Source organism: Dipodomys ordii, unplaced genomic scaffold (genome assembly GCF_000151885.1).
Source record: "Dipodomys ordii isolate 6190 unplaced genomic scaffold, Dord_2.0 Scaffold5, whole genome shotgun sequence".
NCBI lineage: Eukaryota > Metazoa > Chordata > Mammalia > Rodentia > Heteromyidae > Dipodomys > Dipodomys ordii.
This window is the reverse complement of record NW_012267221.1, coordinates 13,956,800-13,978,394: the sequence shown is the minus strand read 5'-3', so window position 1 is coordinate 13,978,394 and position 21,595 is coordinate 13,956,800. Positions and strand designations below refer to the sequence as shown.

Genomic DNA, 21,595 nt, shown 5'->3' with positions numbered 1-21,595 from the left:
AGATTTTAATAAGAGTAGATTATAATCACGGAGGCCTTTGGTGCACAGAACAGATATTACTGAAGTTTCCTAAAATAAATACTTTTTCTTATGCATGGGAGGAAAAAACACTATCCTCCAAAATTCATTGCATTTGATTCACCATTACCATTTAAAAATCCATTTATTATATATTTGGTCTGTAAAGCAAGTAAGAGAGGCATTAAATATATACATGAATTACATGGTTTTGGAAGAAGAACCTTAGCCTATGCTTATTATCACTATCAATGGTAACATAGCTTTTATGAAGAAATATGCAGTCAGAAACATTATAGAGATAAAAGTGTTTAATAAGAATAGTCTGAAAATAAAATTTTCCAGTTTCATACCTGTATTAGAAAATTCATTGCTTTTATAGTCATATTTCCTTATCATTAGTGATAAACACCATGCTAAAAATTGTTAGAAAATTATTGGTAATGACATAAAACTGTATAGATATAATTGTACACATCTGGTAAAGAAATTACTACCATGCAAACATCTTAAATATCTTTTGTCATATCCTAAATCAGTGTCCTTACATGGCTATTCAAAAGTAATTATGTGTGCTTTCTTGGCTCAAAGTTCAATATATAACCTCAATCCTATCAAATCTTGTATTCTCTAAAGAAATCTTCTTACATGAGCTAGAGATCGAAAGAATAGCATAGAAAAGCACTCTCATCACCAAATCATTTTCATGTGTTCTAAGTTCTTGTTTGACATAGAAAACCCAAAGGTGAAAACCTAGCTTGCATTTTGGACAGATTCATATGTGAATAACAAATCACACTTCAGTAAAATCTGATATTTTACTTAAGAAGAGATGAAGCAATATAGTTTTCCTACTTAGATTTTTCACTTGTATTTTGTACTGTTTGGTAAAACATCAAAAGAAAACATAAACTTCCAATTTGGAAAACAAAAATGAACCCCGGGGTATTGTCGAATAGGAATGTGACAATCAGGAACCTTTCTAGAGTATACTTTAACATCTTTGAGTTCTGTTAGCCTTTCTTACAGGGCTAACCAGGAAATGCAAGCCCACTTTGGATATGTTAAGTTATTTGGGATAACTTCCTGGACTGAGGCAGAGCTTATTAGAGAAACTTCTGTGTATTTCCTGAGAAAAAATTCACAAAGTAACCATGTAATTTATTGTTTGTCTTAGAATTTGAGAAAGGGTATGCATTGGAGATCCCTAACTGGACTTTTAAGAAAAATGTAGGAAGTCCTGAAATTCCCTTCCCTATTTCTACAGTCAAAACTAATCTAGTCCAATTCAGTTGTAGCCTATTTATATTTTTTTAAAGCTGAAGATGCAAATTCCATAACCATATTGAATAGCTGGTGTCAGTGTTTAATCATTGCTAGATTTAAGAATAAAATCTTGCTATCAAACCAAGTCACACTCTGTGATTCAAATCTGATTCCATGTGAAAATAATGGCCAGCTTGAAGTAATCCTTCCCTTCCACCAACCCTTCACTGAGTGAAGTGTCTCTTTATCTCGGAAATTAATTCTCAATTCTATTCAAATTTTTTCATGGATTTTATTTTGCACCATTTTAGTCATTTCACTGAAGTTAAGAAAACATAGCAAAAGCATGGAAGGTATGTGACAAAATCGAGAAGTAGGATGTATCTGTCCCCAAATATTGATAGCTTAAAAGTGTCGATTGTTAGGAGGAACTATAAATTATAATAGGCTGAGAAAACGAATCTCTCAATGAAAAATTATCCTAAACTTGCTAGACTAAATTCTTCAAAGTAACAGTCTCTGTCTTAAATCTTCCACATTTAGCATTGTCTGACACATAGCAGACACTCAGAGCACTAGTAGTCTTCAACAGATAAACTGTTTTAATGTATATACCATCACAATATTCATAATAAAAGAGCCATCTAAAAAATTACAAGACAATGTGATCATAATAAAAAGGACAGATGCAGTTACAAGAAGCACAAAAACATGGAACACTAGCTTGGTTTCAATAAATTTGAATCCAAGTCCACTGAAGATTTCCTATCTTTAATGGTTATCGCTCCTTGGCCCAACTTTGAGAACCTAGAGAATGGACTAAGAAAATCACACAGCAAGCCTTCACTTTCTTCAGAGCTTTCTCCTTGGATATAAGTCACAAGGTATCCAAATTGCCCTATGAAAGAGAATGCTAAAAACCTCAAGTCTTCGGGAAAGCAATAGAGAGACAAAATGTGCTGTTTCCTTCCCAACCCAAAAGCAGAAAGTCAACCACCTGATCAATTATACCTTGCTTTACTTAGTACAAACAAACAGAAAATACAAAATTATAATAAATCCTATGAAAATCCTATGTAAATCTTATGAAAATACATGGGGACATAATCCAGACTGGATAAGAGTTGGACTCTGTGACCAATTGGTGGTATGTTATGTCCCTGAACACCTTTAGTTCTTTGTCTCCTAGGATGCACCCAGATAACCTTTTCTGCTTGTCTTGTAGTTATCTGTGTGTTACTGAAGGAAAGGAGAATCCACTGAAGCTGACATTTCTCTTGCTCTTTCCCACAGATATCACTGACATGCAGGGCTGGGAGAGAGAGCAGGCCCAAGCTCAGCCTGAAGAGTGCAGTGCCTCAGCAATGCAGGGTGCTGCCTGGGGGATCTCTGAAACAGAAAGTGACCTCACCTATGGGGAAGTGGAGCAAAGACTAGATTTGCTTCAAGAACAACTAAACAGGTATCAGCAGTAGCAGAGCAAAATGAAAATGTGATCAAGAAAATTCTTCTTCCCAGAATCCCATGTTTTCCATATACACCATATTTAAACTAAGATTCAAAGTTGACAGAATTACCAGTTGATTGGCAACAAATACTTAGGTAAAACACTTTATACTTTTAGGGACACACATTTCATTTTATCATCAGAGCTACCTTAGAAAGCTTCCTTTTTCCCCTTAAAATAATTTATATGTAGATTGTTGTTGGACACCTTTTCTTTCTTTTTTTAATCATCTCATGCTATTTAGTTCCTCTTGGTGATTTAATGATACTTTAAAGTATTAAAAAGTGACGTAAATGATTAGTTATTTAGTCAGCCTGTCAAAACTATGAATGAATTGAAAATCCCGTAAGCAAAAGGCCAGAGCCTCTCCATTTTCCCTTGCCTTGATTTAAACCATCCAATTATAAGAAGTGCATTTTGGTTTTAGGGAGGAGGTAACCCTTTCATTCAAGTCTGAGTAGGTTCCTTAAAGTTAGGTTGGTCAAAAAGATTCAAGGGAAAAAATTGTTGTGCCTGAAATAGCTGTTTTGGTTGTGTTGTTTGGGATATCTCTTATATAATGAAGGCCTAATGCTTATAGGCAGAAAATTGCATGAACTAAACTGAAACACCAACAGCACATGACTTACTAAATCCATTTGCACTATGTAATGGGAAATAAGGAGAACAAGATGGGGATAGTTAGCATATCAAATGAGCACCAAGCCTGGTAAAAGGACTGTACCTAATTTGCACCCTAATCTAGACAAAGTTTATGTATTTGCCTCATCAACCTTTCCTGCCTGGCCTCTGGAGGGGTCCATATTCAAAAACCAGAATCTCTGTGCCAAGGGCAATAACTGCCTCTATCTCAACATCTGTATCCCCTAGACACACCTGTGGATCTCTAGTTAGTTTTTGTGTGTTTAGAGGAGCATATGGAGGAACAGATGAGATACTATTGGATGTCACCAATCATATCACCAAATTTTGGAGACAGAATTTTTTTTTCAGAATGGACATAAAAACACGTTGTTTCCATCTCTTTCTATGTATATGTCACTTTTATTTTTTACGTTGCATTCCCATTCGATCTTTGGTATGACTTGCTGGTTAGTAATATGTGCATGTTTCCATTTAATGTACTTATGAATTCTGCCCATGTCCAATAAGTTATTTTCTCCATCTGTGAGCTTTGCCTTTACCACATACACTGTCGATATAGTCCATATCTATTCTGAATATTTTCTATGTATTCCATCCATCTAGTGATGATGATGGTAGTGAAGGTAGTAGATGGGTGAATGCTAAGGGCAATAAGTGATTCCTTAAGCACAGTACTAACAAAGCACTTGCAATTCGATAGCCTAGATAAAAAGTCTTAGGCAGCTAATTGCCCATTTCCAAAATGAATAGGTCAAGTCATACCCTTACCTAACTTCATTTTTGTGCTTCAATCTGTATCTACCTGCAATGCTTTTGTAGGAACAGAAATAATAAATAAATCACCCCTTGTCAACCATAGCAGATTAGTCCCAGGACCAAACGTGAATACCCAAATCCCTAGGTTGTTAAGTCCCTTCAGTAAAAAGAACAGTCTTTGCGCATATCTTACAAAAAAAAAACCTCCCATGTACTTTAAATCTTCTCTAGATTACTTACAAAGTTTATCACTTACAAATACTATGTAATTGTTCTGCTGAATTGTTTAGTATATAATAATAAGACAAAAGGTATCTCCATGTGCAGTACAAATACAGTTTCTGAAACCGCAGATTCACTGGCCAACTGGACATAGACTGTACTTGTTATCCACAAAGCAAGATGAATTAGGATTACTGATTAACTTCACTGGTGTTCATGATACCATTTTTTCTCTCTACCAAATAAGGAATTATGAGGGAGAAGAAGTTTATTTGAAAGTGGATAAGGCAGTAGAGAGGATGAAGAGAGCCTCTTACCTATGGGTGGATTGGTATGAGCAACCTGCTTCTTGGGCAAGGGGGAGAAGGAGAGTGGGAGTTCAGATTTCTCAGTATGAGGGTGAGAAGTGGGGATGCTAGTCTGATGTATGTTCGTGGGGTCCCTCTTTAATAGCCCTTTTGGGGGAGTCTCAGCTGTTCTGCATTCTGATTGGATCAGTGCCCACCTTACCCAAAAGGAAGGGCCACCTGACCCTCTTCAGTTCTGCTCCAGGGTCTTCGGGGGCTTTAGGAAGAAGGAGCTTTGTCTGCATCAGGCTGTTTTATGGGTATTTGTCAAGTACCTATTGGGTTTGTAACCACTAATTACTAGAACACTTATTACTATTTTTATTACATTAATATTTTAATAAGAAAATTTTCACAGCCAAAATGCAATTAAATCTTGAGACCTTCCCAGCATTTACATGTCCTTTTTGAACATGTTTTGAATTGTTCCAATGACTACTCTTCCTTTGAATAATTTTCTATAATTGTCGATGATATTTTCACAAATATTTTATTGCCTGTCAGATTATCCTATTTATTTTTTAATTGCCTTCTTACTTCCATCTCCAATAGCTTCTTTCTCTAGTTTGCTTATAAGGCAAAATAAATGGAAACAAGTTTGGAAAGGCCCCCTATCTCAATTTTTCAGAGTGAGAATCTCAGGACGTTTTTGGGTTGAGTGTAATCTGAGCATTTGTTGAAGTATGGACTTGTGGGGTCCTATACCACTGTCAAATTCAAATAAGCATATCAAGTGGACATGGAAATCAAAACCAATATACACAAAATATCTTGAATGGTCCTTGCTATTGCCATTGTTTCTGCCTTCATAACCAATTGAGCTATATTTAAAGTGAAAGGTTTACATGAGAAATGCTCTTCCATGTTCATATATTGTGCTTAGAGATATGTATAGCTAAGGAAATTAATAACAATTCTACAGCAGTGCTTCTCATATTTTAACATGTACTCAGATCACCAGGGGATCTTGTTAAGCTGCAGATTCTGTCAAGTGGTCTAGAGTTGGGGAGTCTACTGTAGACCCCATTCTTCCAGGCATGCCCAATGTTATTAAAGGAATACTTAAGATGAGGAGAAAGGAGGAGGGATAAAAATTGTTAGTAATGACTCATTTCAGAATCCCCAAAGCAATTTGTCTGTGTGTTTCTAATATAACAGTGAGGACTTGTTTCATCTAGCATTATAGCTGTTTGTTCTTGTCCTTCATTGTCCTTCTCAAGTGAGCAGCTCCTGTCATCACTGAGAGCTCTATTCCATACCTATTTATCACGTTCCACCTAATTTTCTTAAGAAAATCATGTATGGGGTCCTTATCTTGGGGTTCATTTTGACTAACATCAACTTATCTGACCATTTCTGCTTGTCTCAGACATAAGGACTCAAACGTTTTTTTCTTTCTTGCTATTGTTTTTAACATATTTATAAGGTATTTCTTTGTATGTCCCTCCCTCACGGTATAACCCCTATTTCCACTGTATTTGATGTTGGTATACTTTGTGGAGGGGAAGGGAAAAAAACAATTTGTTTAAATAGGGTGGACCCATTGCAACAATGAGATGTACAAGAAATTATGTTGAAAATGAACTTTACAACTTCGGTGGGGGGCAGGGGAATGGGGGGGAGATGGGAAGGGATAGGAAGGGGAAACAAAGGAGGAGGCAACAATGCTTGATAAGAAATTACCTTGCTCATGTAATTGTAACCCCTCTGTACAGTATTTTCACAATATAAAAAGAAAAGAAAAGCATGCATGGTACACAGAAGGCCTTGACTGAAGGTATTAAAAAAACAATACCAAAACTTGGTATATGTTTGTTTAAAATGAAAACGATGCTGGATTCTTATTTCGTTCTCTAAAATTTTAACTGAGTAAAGCAGATTGTTTAGTCTCTAAAATAATTCATTCATTTATCACTAAACCCTAGTCATAAAATATGAAAATACAACCTATGCATAGTAAACAAATTTCTTACAACGAAGGACTCCTTTATTGATGTACTGAATATAGAAAGCAATAAGTTAAATAAAAACAAACTAAATATTCAAAATAATGTAGAATGAGAGACTGTCAACTACACAGTGTCAGTAGAAACCATAAGAAAGATGATACTTACAATACTTTGAAACCTGGGCCTTTTAAGATAGTGATCTGTGTCAAACACTTTGCAGAAGTGGGGAAATTTTTTTCTGTCAAGGTCCATTTAGATGTTGGGGTGTGTGTGTGTGTGTGTGTGTGTGTGTGTGTGTGTGTGTGTGTGTGTGTGTGTGTGTGTGTGTGTAGAGTTATGTTTATGTTTGAACTCAGGACCTCAAGTTCTGACTTGGATTTTTTGCTCACTGCTGGCACAATACCACTGGAGCCATACCTCTACTGCATTCTGATGGTTATTTGAAGATAAGCATCTCTCAGATTTATCTAGTCCGCCTGGCTTTGAACCACATTTCTCAGGTTTCTGCCTTCTCAGTAGCTAAGATTATAAACCTGAACCACTCCCAGCTGAGTCCCATTTGAATATTGATAATGTATTCCCAAGGGCCTAAGAAAGTATCCCTACAAGCAGGTAGTAACAGGCAGCCAACAACTAGCATATGAAAAGCATGTCTGTCCTGTCCTTTACTAAATGATTTTAAAGGCCTTTTATGGCCCACTGATCTAATGGTCTTCACTACTATAAGAAACAAATGATGAGAAATATATTTTGGTACATGGTTTCAGAAGTTACTGTCCCCACTTGGTAGCTCTGTAGCTTTGGAGATTCTGCAATGAGTCATTACTAACAGTTTTTACCCCTTCTCCTTCTTCCTCATCTTAAGTATTCCTTTAAACTAATAACATTGGGCATGCCTGAAAGAATGGGGGTCTACAGTAGACTCCCCAACTCTAGACTCTTGAATTAGAATCTGCAGCTTAACAAGATCCCCAGGTGAGATACAACATCATGGTGAAAGAGCACACACTCTTTCCACGGCAGCCAGAAAGCAGAAAACACAAGGGAAGCAACCCCCAAGGCAATAGCCTCAAGGGACCTATCTGCACCAAACTAGCCCCACCTTCAATAGTTTTTCTTTGCCCAATAATAATGCCTTTAGATTATAGATCCATTGGCGGATTAGTCCATGGAATAGGAAATAGCACTTTTAATTCAATCATTTCTCAAAGATTTTGTCAAACCCTTAACACGTGTCTTTTAGGGGAAACTTCATACCCAAACTGTAATAGGAGCAAATTAGAGCCAGACAGACATATGGACATTATGATACATTATTCAGCATTTATGGGCATAGTGAGGTGAGAGCCTTGAAGCAAGTCTTGATAAATAAATTTTGTCTTTTGATTAAGTTGTTCAGTTGTACACACAGATGTCTTCAATGAATTGATATGTAGAAAATAACTGAAGGCCCCACGTTAGTAACTGACTTCTTGTTATTTTTCCCGTCAAGTTTTTCTAGACCACAGAACCAAGTCATGTGGCTAAAACTGTTCTTCATTGTGGTCTCAACTCTTACTCTGCATGAGCCACTTGACCTGCATAATATATTCTTGTATGCATGAGTCACATGTACATGTGCACACTAAAGTCTTACCTTTTAATAGGTAGATTCTCTGAGAAATCTAGATAGGATGTATTAGAAATCAAGGTACAACACAAGATAAATGGATCCTATATTCTTAGAGATTGCTGCTATTTAACAAAGATTTTCAGGAATCAAAAATATCAACATAATTTTTGACTTCCCATTGCATTGAAATCATTGATAAAGTTTTTATTTTTAATACTTATTACAAATTTGTGTTTATTCAACAGTCTGTCTTATTAATAATGGTAATGCAGAAACCATTCACTGAATGGCAATTCATAAAATTCTGTGATTATGGGTTAACTGTACAGTTATTTATGATGATCTTTGATTGTAGTTTTATCTGTTGGTAATCTTGAGCTTTAGAAAACAACAACAACAATATTTTACAAGTCAAATGGGTCATAGAAGCAAGTGAACTTGTAAATTTTGCCTGTTACTTAAATATCAGAGCTCTGAACTACAAATTGGAAAGTAATTTAACCTCTAGTAGCATTTACACTTCTTAACTATACATACACACAAACACACACACACGAATAATATACTTGCTATAAATAGGATAGAAGAAAGTTATCTAATGTTAAATAATGATAATCTAAATTTTCCCCAGAAATTTTTTAATTAAGTAGTTGTACAAAATGGCTTCAATTTGAGAAGTCAAGTTATGAGAGCAATGCTCCTTGATCAATGCCATGCCTTCCCCATCTTACCCCATCCTGCCCTACCCTACAGTTACATAGTTCAATTTTTACATAATGTGCATTGGATATAATGACTGTAATATAAAGTCAAAACACAAAAGAAACATTTCCCAGATGACTTAACAATAAATGAAATTTTACTTATTTCTCTTTTAAAAAGTTAATACAATGTTAATAAGAAATTGAGTCAAAGCTGGAGCAAAATTCAAAGGTAATTTTTGGTTAAAAATAGATTCTAAGCATGTTATACATGTTAAAAATCAATGCAAGTTAGTAAAATATGTGATTTGTTCAATTCATTCTGTTAATTCTTTGTAAGTGAACGAGAGAATAATCATCCTTATCAGGATCATTAGTGAGATGTAGAGAGTATCCGCCAGGAAGAGTCTCTGTGCTCCCTCTCCTGTCCTTCCTGTTTAAAGCAGGACCATAATTTCATTTTCTGGTAATGCTGATGGTTTTCTCAGAAACCCTTGAAATTCTGAACCATTTTAGGACCGTCTTGCCCTTTTCTGTCTGTCTGTCCTGCAGACTTGAATCCCAAATGACAACAGACATCCAAACCATATTACAGCTGCTACAGAAACAAACTACTGTGGTCCCTCCAGCCTACAGCATGGTAACTGCAGGAACAGAGTACCCGAGACCCATCCTCCGTCTGATGAGAGCAAGTCCTCCGGTTGCTTCCATTAAGACGGACCGAAGCTTCAGCCCCTCCTCACAAGTGAGTGTACGTACTGTGCTTCCATGTTTCCAGGGTTCACCTTAATGAGGATTCCCCCAAGACGGAGAGGAAAAATACAAACTTCCATCCCATCCCATCCCCATTCCTGTTGCATTAGAATATCTACAGATGAGTCCTGTGGTCTGTTATGTCTTACATTTTTTAAAAGTTTGAAACCAATGGAACTAAAATTACATAATTTTAAACATCAGCATTTTTAAAGTATTTTTTTCTGATTATTTAGTGAATGATAAGCTCCTGAATCTTTCTGCCCCTGGCTGGCTTTAAACTGTCATCCTCTGCTATCCTCCTGTGTAGCTAGTATTACAGACTTCAGCCACTGAAGCCAGGCTAAAGCAAAAGTTTTGTTTCTTGTCTTTTTTTAATTAATTTACTTTTATGTTGATATTGAGGTGATATACAGAGGGATTACAATTATGTGTCACATAATGAGTACATTTCCCTTCATATGGTGTCTTCTGTTCCCTTTTTCTCTCCCTGCCATCTTCGTTCTTTTCAAGAATTAACCAGTATAAATTTACATTCTATATAGATATAAAAACTAAGGGATATCTCTAGAGTTCAATAAAAGATCATAAAGTCTGTAAGTTCCTGTAGTGACAAGAGGCAGCACTGGATCTCAGAAAGAAAACACAATCAACCAGATTAGAGTTGAGGTTCAAATGCAGTCAGACTGGTAAACTCTTTTTGCCCCACTCATCACAAGAGATCTCTACGTTGTTTCTCCATGGCCTGGCAAACATGGTAAGGCAAAAGACATAAAGTATCCTTTAATTTTCCTGTACAACCCTTGAAAGAGGCCCCTTTAATTTATATCTAATTCCCTTCCATTCTTATCCTGAACACCATGTCCCACTGAACCTTTTACAAAAGATGATTTCAGTGAGAATTCATAGAACAATCTAATGAATGTTCTATATGGTTAGGGAGTTAGAAAAACAAAAACAGCTTTAAGAATTGAAAATACATGAATACAGATAGGGTAATGTATCCAAAGGAAAATGGTTGTGAACTTTCATGTCCATTTACTTTCAACAAGTTTTTACTGGCTGGTAAAAGTAAACATATGTATTTCATTCTTTGGTTTTAGATAATCTGACAGAAACACTGACTTTACTTCCTTTCAAATTTTTTCTTTCCTTCTGATCATGTTTCCTATTCCATTTTTTGTCTTAGATTTTGAGTTAAAATTTAATAAGGAAACTCAAACCAAAACAATATATTTTAGAAATCTGACCTTGTTAATCTGACTTCACAGTAAAATTAAAATACTTGGAATTGTTGTTTAAGATGACCTGAATTGACACTTGTCTTTCTTATTTGTTTAGATAAGATAATGGGGAGGGGGGAGGAGAATAAGATGATGGTAGGAAAAAAATCACATCTGGATTTTGAATGAAATTTTAGATGATTGTTGATATAATTTTAAAAAATGCAATTTCTTTTTCTTCCTATCAGTGTCCTGAATTTCTGGACCTTGAAAAATCAAAACTTAAGCCCAAAGAATCCCTCTCAAGTGGGATGCATCTCAACACAGCTTCGGAAGACAACTTGACTTCCCGTTTAAAACAAGACACTGATGTCTCTTTAGAGCTTCACCTGCGGCAAAGAAAAACTTACCTTCACCCGATTAGGCATCCTTCTTTGCCAGAATCTTCTCTAAGCACTGTAGGAATCTTGGGTCTTCATAGGCATGTTTCTGATCCTGGTCTTCCAGGGAAATAATCATTTTGTACTATTTACTCCACACACAATGTAAGTGCTTTTAATGGCTGTTTTCCTTTTTGTATTTAAATCTTCTCTACTTGACTCAGGGGCTCACAAGGTACCATTATATGCAAAAGTACTGTATATTTTCCTAAATTGAAGCTTGTAAGGTAAAATTGAGCAGTTAGGATGTAAATATTCATAAGAACTTTTGGTTCCAAATGTTTAAACTGCCAGCATCTCAAGGCACTTTATTTTTTATTTTTATTTTTTAAAACATGTGCATGTTAGGAAACTCCAATTTCTCTTGCATGGAGACTCCTATTTATTGCTTTTATTAAACCAGTACATTGTTATGAAAACGCCTTCCAAGCAAATAAGAAACCAAGGGATAAAAGTATCCATGGATACAATACAGATGATCCTCAACTTATGGAAGTTCAAGGGGCACAAAGGAAACGGTTCTGATAACAGATACCTTTCTGTTTTGAGATGTTTATGGTTACTTCTATTTATTTCTCATACAGGAATAAAAGATGAAAATCATATATCTCAAAGAGTAAAGGAAGATACCACCATATATATTGAAAGGGAGAAAATGTAATTTTCAATCAACCTTTGAAGTCTGTAGTAGGACAAAACTCCACAACAAATGGCAGGTCCACAAGAAAAACAAACAAATATAATTAATGTATACACTGCACACAGTACGGGGGAAACTCTGAGATTTTTGAAAGTAACTCAAGATAGTTACTTAATGTCCTAGTGTATAGAGGAGTTCAGAAAAAAAAAGCAATATATCTTACTAAAGTGACAGGACAAAGAAGAGAGCAGTCTCAAGTTTCCAAAGGTAGGAATACTGTGGGGAAATGTTAACTGTAAACTCTTCCCCATCCAGTCCCCCACCATTTCTAGAGCTGCTGAGAAATCCCTTGTGAAAGGAGAATTTACATACTGGTTTTCAGCAGGAAAGTGGGAGAATAGAAAGACTCATGTCTTTGTGAATCATTGTCCTGGTTTTCCAAACACAGATTAAGAAAGCTTGCGTGTTTTTTGTTTTGGTTTGGTTTTTTTTCCTGTCTTCAGCTAAACAACCATCCAAATATTGGGGAGAAATATTTTGGTTTCTTTCTATCTGAATTAGGCCCAACATTGAGAATAAAAAGGTCTTTCTATTAAGGTTTTGTCACTAGTTGCACACAAACCATCTAAAATATTTTACACTGGTAGTGGAGTCTGAACTGGGAGCTGCCGCTCAGCTTTTCAGCTTAAGGGTAGCACTCTACCTTTTGAGCCATAGCACCACTTTCAGCTTTTTCTGCTTATGTGGTGGTGAGGAATCAAACCCATTCCCCATGCATGCAAGGCAAGCATTCTACCACTAAGCCACCTTCCCAGACCCATCCTTGAAGAGTTTAACATGCTTTTCATTGATACTGTTTTAAGGATGCTTCCGTTTAAGAACTGCTAACAAGTGATGGACACAAATAGATTTCCAGAGCTTTCTTCTAATTCAAATGTTAGAGTAATTCTGAATTTAATCAAGGCAGTACTAGATGCACACAGTTTTGTAAGAACATGCAATTTCAGTGGATTTGCATGGTAAAACCATCTTTCATTAAGTCCTTCTCCAGTTTTCTAATTCCAGAAGTGGATAAAAACTAATGCACATTTATCTGCCTAGAAAGAAAATTCACAAGTCAATAGTAAAATTTCCATTTTTTGCCATGTAAATATTTTTGATATTTGAAAATTAAGCAAAAATCTATTATCTAGGATATGGATTGAATGAATATATATTGACCCCAGAATATCAATACATACAGAGGAATATATTTTAATATCTTCAATTATTAGCTTGAAGGGTAGGGTAGCCCATGGTTCTCATATGCTCAGAGTACAGAAAAAAAATTACGATTTTGATCACTCAAGTTCTAGTTTGGAAATTTTATTTCAAATCAAATATAATTTTGCTATTATTAGGGAATATTATACCATTTTCTTCTTGAAATGACTGAAATTTATTGATAGCTTCTTTGATAAGAGTAATACAGTTTTAAAGAAATATGTTGGCACATTATTAATAGGGTTGATTTCTACCTTTTCAGGAGAAAAGTATAATTTCCCTTCTTTTTTTTTTTTTTTTTGTCAATCATGGGGCTTGAACTCTGGGCCTGAATGCTGTCCCTCAGCTCTTCAGCTCAAGGCTGGCACCTACAACTTGAGCCACAGCACCACTTCCGGTTTTCTGGTGGTTTATTGGAAATAAGAGTTTCACCGGCTTTCCTGCCCAGGCTGGCTGATCCTCAGATCTCAGCCTCCTGAGTAGCTATGATTAAGCCGTGAGCCACCGGCGCCTGGCTGATTTCCCTTCATTCTTTTCCCTTCATTCTTTTTAGCCTTTCACCTTTAATATTAATCAGCTTCAAATGAAAGCAATTCAAATTTGCATGAAACTATTGCACTATCAAAATGTGTTTAAAGTGACCTTAAACTGCTCCATATATATATACCCTGCACCCTGCACCCATGAACCTGGAGCTTGGATTCAGGATCTGGGTGCTGTCCTTGAGCTTTTTGCTCAAGATTTGCTCTATACCTTTGGAGTCACAGCTCCATATCTGGCTTTTTAGTGGTTAATTGCCAATATGAGCCACAAAAACTTTCTTGAGTGGGCTGGCTTTGTACTGTGATCCTCAGATCTCAGCCTCCTAAGTAGGAAGTATTGCAGGCTTGAGCCACCTGTGCCCAAATATATTTTTAAACAGTCACAGAAGTTGCTAAATTGTGTAAGTGGCAATCTGTAGTCACAAAGTCTTATCCTTATATTTTTAAAGACATGAGTAATTGGGTACTAATGGTAAAAAACTAGTCAACAAAATTGTAATAATTAAAATAACTATCTCAAACATTTTGTGTTATGTAGATACAAACACAGGGACTGCATTCTTATTGCAGTCAAACATTATTATTTTATTATTTATCATATTTCAACAAACATTTAGTGGGTGCCTGATTGGGGAGAGTTTCACAATAATGGCTAACTGATTTGGAGACTTATTTGGGGATATTTATATCCAAATTGGAGCACATTTTTGCAGCTGCAAAACTTTCTTTTGGACTGCCTAAGTTCTAGGAACATTCAGAGTGAATTCACCAGAGATTGCTCATTTGTATGTAGGAAAGAGGATTTTGCAGGTGAGGACGTGAGGTCTAATTGATTAGTCAATGCTTCAGATGCAACATTTGGTATGGCATGCATAAAATGTCAGGCTTCCATCCATAAACAGCCTCTATTAATGCCTCCTTATAAAAACTGAACTCCAGGAATTGAAAGATGGTGAATGGCATGCAAAAATCAGACTGTTTATAGTCTAGCAAAATAGAAGTGTTTTTGCTACTTAATTTCTTGGTCATAAAACAATTGCTTGTTACGCAAAAAATTTTTGTCTCAGAGCTGGGCAAGATGAAAAAAGTCTGAACAATATGAGTTGTGACTAGTCAGGAAGAAACATCAGAAGACTCAGTAGTTAAATGGACGTTGAGTTGATCAAACCAATTATCTTGGTGTGCAAACACCATCCTTTTTCCTGCTAATGATCAAATCCTTAAAATTATCATCACCCTCCACAGTAGCCCCAGCAGAAACAAACTGACACTTCTATCTTGGGATCCCACTGAAGGCCAGGTCTTGCTGCAGTTGCCAGTCAAAAGCAGCATAACAACTACTTTCCAGTCAGGGGATTAGAAACACTAATATAACACCTTTTGATATTTACCTAAAATGTTATCTGGTCTCTTGACCTGAATAAAATGCCATGTTAAATCTAATGCTTGTTGCATTAGATGCTTTCCTGATGTTGTTAATTGCTGGATAGAGAACTGAAACAGACTTGTCGTTTTTACCCCCAGAGGGGAGTCTCCTGCTTTAATTAGTTGATGAAAAATCAGGAATAAAAATTCTGAAGCAATGTTTCACACAGTTCTTAATTTAATAATCACTAATTCAATAAACATGGGAAAGCAGGGGACCAATTTGGGAGAGTATAATTTGTAATTCCATTGTAACGGATTGGTCATCAGAGTTAAACTTTCTATCCATCAGGAAATAGAAAATTTAAGTCAGGAATCAAATGGAATTGGGAGCCAACTTTAATATTTATTGGAGTTGTTTAGAATGTCCTTTGAGGGGTAGGTATTCAGTAATGATTCCAAAGTTCCCAGAAGAAAATAAGTTCTTCCCAAATTTCATTTTAAAGCTTATCAGCCACTATACTAAGAATAAAATTGATCACTTCGTCAGTCTACCTACAATAATAATTATTAAGAGATATCAGTATGCTTCTTTTGAATGTCTTCACGATTACAGGAAATTCAGATGATTCAGTTACTAGAAGTGAATGATGACACTATAATTAAATGTAGAGAAGTCTTCAAAAACATTTATTCATGGTAAAACCCAAAGAAGATAAATGGATGCTTCTTATAGATTATTCTACAGACAAAAATTCTATAGATGATTCAAAGTTTAAGTGTCACTAAGTTTTTAACCACATTTTTGTAAATGACAAAGTTCAAGGAACACTTGGAAAGCAGGACAGTGTAAGACATAGGCCCTCCAATTCTGATCCTTAAGTTAGGAATACTAGCATCACCTGGGAACTTGTTAGAAATATATGTCCTTAGGCTACCTCCCCTCTAGTATATCAGAAAGATTGAGGTTAGGACCAGCTCTCCTCCACGTGATTTTTATGTACACCAAAATGGGGTCATCAATGGAGAAAAAGCATCACAGGCTCTGCAGTCAGACTAACTTGGTCCCAATAGAAGCTCTTCTTAATATGTTGTGTGACCTGAAGCCAATTAATTAACCTTTCTGAGTCTCTTTCCTGATTTTGTAAAAAAAATAAAAATGAAATAATGGTAGTACCTACCTCATCAAAGCTTGAGGTAAAAATGAGACAGAACATAGCAAAATGCCTGACACATAATAGGTAATAAAAAATGCTATCTTTGTTTCTTTCCCAGAAACATGACATAAAAAATAGTAATAATCAGAAAAACAAAACATTTTCCACACAATGTGCTACGTCTCCAACTAAGTAACTATTATGTAAACTAAAGATTTTGATTTATCCAATCTTATCTCTTGCAACTGCATTTTGCAGTATTAGATTTGTAGTTTTAAAGTTATACTACTTATAATAAGAATAGTAACTAACAATCTCATTGCTCAAAACGTATCAGCTCTGAGTTGATAATTAAACTCTAAGCACTCAAAGGTGATCTGACTAACTCAGTGCTAGTAGAATGAAGTCTATAAAAATGGTGTTCTGTGCAAGGCCATTTTGGACATGATATACTTCCCAGATGGGTATTTGGAGATATATTTATAAAATACAATTTTGACAGTAAATACACTATTTTATAAGAAAAAATGGACTCTCACAGTTATAATGGTTCTCTTCAGGCAGCTCCACCCACTCCCACGTGGCTCTGAGATTATAGATGCCTAAGCTGTCAATGTGAAATAGTGGTAGGGGAGTCAATACGGTAAACCTGGATGCAATCCTACCTTCTCCATGTACTCTTGAGACAAACTCTCAGTAAGACTCCATGTCCAAAATGATTCAAACAAAGGTAATTATGGACATATATCAAAGGATTTTTATTCAGAGTCTTTGAAATATGTGTAAGCATTTTACATAACACAAAGTACAGCAAAACCAGAAGGCTATAGAATGACTTGGACATTATCACAGATAGTAGTGTCTCTGGCATCTTCCATTCCTCTTTCCTCAACTCAATATTCTCCACCCATACACTCTGCAACAAAAATCTATAAATGGGTATCCATTGTGCTTCCCAATGATATTATTTATTAATGAAAGAACATCAATGTTAGAGAAGCTACTTCTTGCTTAGCAATTGAATGTGTCCAGTATTGCTTTTGTCTACCATCCAAAATAATTACATACCACATTTGCAACTGCTTTCTAATGTAACAGCTTCCACCTCTCTTTCTCTGTCTATCTCTCTCTCACTCATTTCTCAAATATTCTCATTCATCTCAATTTTCTTGTGGTTTTGTTTAACTTAAAATGAAGTGATGTAATACTCTCAAGAACTAAAAGAATATTTGAATTGCTTTCTAAAATGTTACATAGTGTGAATTGCTTTCTAAAATATTAGGTAGTGTGAGTAACCTGTGCTCAAGCCTAGAATAATTCATTAATTGTCTTTTAATACAAAAATACTTTGGTTGAATGTCTAATACAGAAAATTTACAAAAGACATGCACTATTAATAACTGACAGCATAGAAAGACATTATTAAAAGGCTTATTTATATAGACAATTAAGTGGAGGCTGAGAAATGACTAACCAGAATTTATTTAAATCTATCATGTTATTATTATGGAGAATAAAATGCACAGAACCAAAACCTCAATTGATCAACTTAATTGCTCTACCACCAATCATAATTAAATGCTTAAATAATAACAGTAAAAATTATTACAGAAATGCTCCCAATAAAATCTTTATTATGAGAAGAATCAACATTAATATGGTTATTCTTACATAAAAAAACTAGATGAATTCCTACTGTGAACTCATGATATCTGTGGCTTACCTCCATTGATTTATATTTTAAAAGATGTGAAAATGTTGCACCTGTGGTTATAAAGCACTGTATGTTTAACCTATATATGTTGGACTTCCTCAATGTGTATATTGGTATTTTAAAGTTTGTAACTGTAACAACAGCTGTGAGCATTTTAACTGTATTATTGTTCATAAAGACTTGTATTTTGTGAGTACACACAATTTTCATCATCCATATTTAGCGGGAAAATTGAAGGAGCAGCAGTCTTATAAATAACTCTTCCATGGAGTTTTCTCCAATGGCCATGTAATTACAGCAGCACTTAAATGATATTGCATCCTCTTCAAAATGTTAAATAAGTTAAAGTTATTGAAAAATCTTCAGTAGTTCCCAAGTTTTCTACTGATTTGAACTAAACACAATTACCTCTTTTTAAATGAAATATTTAATTCACAACTTTTGGTAAGAAAATGTATGATATCAGAATGTTTGCCAGTCAAAGGATAATGTGTTTCAGAAACAAATATGTGTGGTGACTTGAAAATGTCAGTCATCTGATCTAGAGCTCACTCACATCCAGTTAAGTAGTGCTCTGGAATGCTTAAACTATGTGAAACAATCTACCAAAACACATACTACTTCGTAGACTTTATGCACATTATGTAGCATGGAATCATGACGCTTTTGAAATAATCTGTGCAGAAATATTTATTTTTAGCAAATATTTTCTTCAAAGATTGGTATGTGGTGTTGACAGTGTAATCTACTTGCACAACTAGTTTTGCAATAACCTTATACAAATAACTGTATATAAGAAACATGTAAATTTCATGTAAAAATGGTTGCAATTTTTGGTAGCTAAAAGAAGTGTACAAGTTGTATTGAAATATAATATATATACATAATTTAAGAATGGAGCATATAATTTCTGATCTATTTATACATGAAAAATTCAAGAATTTGTAAAAAGAAATTATTTTGGGGAAAAAAAAGAAAGTAAATTTCATTAGCTAACTAGATACTTTTACTAGAGAAGCCAACTATTTCCAACATTTAACTAGGTACAGAACTACATTTAGGCATGGTGGTGCTGCTGCATTTCACACAATCACACAATTGTAACATTGCTACAGTTTTTCTGAGTTCCATTAGGTCACTAGTAACTTGGACTGAGTGGTTAAAAAATGTTACTGTAAAATTAAAGAAATAGAAAATCATTCCAGTTAATGCCCTTCAAGACCACAGCCGTAACTGACTAAAATAGTGACTTGATGGGTAAAGAGGTCCTAACCTTCATAGAAATAATTTACTTTATAATGTGTGCTTGATTCATTTTTTTAATCCAAAAATGAAAGTATCCAGATTATTATTTTATTTGGTCTAAGTTTCATACCTCCTTCACACTCTTCTCTAATTGTTTCTCTAATATTTAGGAAAAAGAATAAAGTATTTTCACAAAGTTTTTGCATAAAATTTGCCGGTCATAATGTAGCTTGTACTAAGCATAGGATCATTTGTTGTATTTAGAGGCATGGATTTCCTCACCATCAATTTTGTAAAAACCAAGAGAACACACCTTGTGTGATAAATGAAAAATTACATCAAACTGTAAGTGAAGCTGATCAGAAATGTGGATCTAAGTACAGCAAGCAAAATGCCTTAAAATTGCCATTAGGTAAAATATTTATTAAGTTTAAATAAGTTGAGGGCCTTTCATTTCATAGTTGTGGGAACTAAACTATGCATTCACAATTCAGTAAATCCTAAGATTATTTTTAAAAGGCCTACAATTTTCAAAAGAATATATTATTCTTTAATTACTATATTTCTGGAGCCATCACATGAGCATTGTTTATTCAGATTATCTTTTGAAAGTTCCATAATCAGAGAAAATAGGATTAATACAGCCAACTAAAATGAAATAATTAATTATGTGCATGTAGCTGTAAGTCTTTGTATTTTTATGCTTAAAAGAAAAGTTGGGAACCCTTACAATGTAGCAGAACCACAAACTGACATATGAATATGTCTCTAAGTATAAAACGTGTCTCTATTGGTCTTAATCTCTATTAGCTTTACAAGTGTTACTAAAGGAGCACACATGAAGGCATAATAACACATAGGCACAAGCCCCATCCCTAACTCTCTTGCACACCATAGTGATGTAGGTAGGAATGCTGCCCATATCTTTTTACTATACAGTCAAATATACAGAAGCAAGCCTGAGTTTTGAATGATCTCAAAATGATACACAAAGATACATATTATCACGCTACTTGTATAAAACGAAAGTTAAATACATACATCACTTTTTCTTATATGCCTGAAAAGTACATGTTTCAAAACAAGTAGGAAGTGACATGACAGGAAATCATTAAAAGCACAGTGTTTCATTAGTGAGCTGATCATGAATCAGAAATTTTTTTCTAAATTTCCCAAAATTTACCTGAAAAGTAGTTTTGTGCTCAGTATTCTAAATTAGATAACAATTTAAATGTAATATTTGGACAGATACTTTGTTTTGATCCCATTCTAGACTGTAAATGATTTGAGTAGACCTCAATTAAAATCTCTGCATTCATTACTACAGCAGAAGTTCCAATTGGCTGTTTGTTTTTATCATCTCATACTATGTATATATGCTAAATATACTCTTAGGTGATACTCATGCCTTTATTTTATATGGATGTGTTCAGTTCACATAGAAACAATTAAAGTAACACAAATACTTTAGTACAAGTTGGAAGAGAAAAATACTTTTGGTTACATTTCAAAGTTTAAGGAAAAGAATGTATTAACCTAAGAGAAGTATTTAATGGTACACAACAGAATGGTTTTATCTGATTTTTAACAAATTTATTTCTGTCAATTTCCTAGAAACTTAAATATAAAGAAAAAACATATCATTTATTTGTTAAACATAGGAAATAGAAAAGCACATTTCTGACAAAAGGTTTTTGATTTAGTAACTACCTAAATTTGCAAGTAAACTTAATCTGTATATTTTAATTAAACAAATAATCACAAATTGATGTTTTTGTTATTTTTAATTGCACAGAGTTTAAACTATCTAAACAAATTCTACTTTATTCCAGGGTAAATAAATTCATTTTATGAAAATAAATATATAACTTTACTATATTTTTGTTACTATTTTTTTTCTGGGTGCATGCTTAGAATAGACTGATGAGCACATTCGTTAAAATTACATTTAAGTGGACCAAATTTAGATTATTCACATAGTATTGACTTTTTCCCATGATGTAATTGAAATGTGTAAACTGCCACTCAAAATAGAAATGCAATACTTGATATTTAATCATTTGGCAATCCTTTAGATCTAGGGAAATTAATGCACCATTGTTTGAAGTGAAGCTTCTCATCATGATAGCATATACGTAACAAATTTTGTATGATACAAACTTTACAGCAAGCTATTTGAATGTTTATTTAAAAAATCTCAAAATGACATGGAAACATGTTTACTGTATAA

At 34.5% G+C, this 21,595-nt stretch overlaps 1 protein-coding gene across 2 annotated transcripts in view; it reads left to right on the top strand.

Annotated features, from left to right (window-relative positions):
* Kcnh7 (potassium channel, voltage gated eag related subfamily H, member 7) overlaps positions 1 to 11,930 on the top strand; it is a 463,174-nt gene extending 451,244 nt beyond the window's left edge. The window contains exons 14-16 of one of the 2 annotated variants that reach the window (XM_013027877.1): positions 2,578 to 2,746; positions 9,576 to 9,768; positions 11,248 to 11,930. In XM_013027877.1, the coding sequence (XP_012883331.1) occupies positions 2,578 to 2,746; positions 9,576 to 9,768; positions 11,248 to 11,514 (629 nt within the window). In that variant the 3' untranslated portion in view covers positions 11,515 to 11,930. The remainder of the gene's footprint in view (positions 1 to 2,577; positions 2,747 to 9,575; positions 9,769 to 11,247) is intronic. The other variant, XM_013027869.1, reaches the window with a different exon arrangement.
* The last annotated feature ends 9,665 nt before the right edge of the window (positions 11,931 to 21,595 follow it).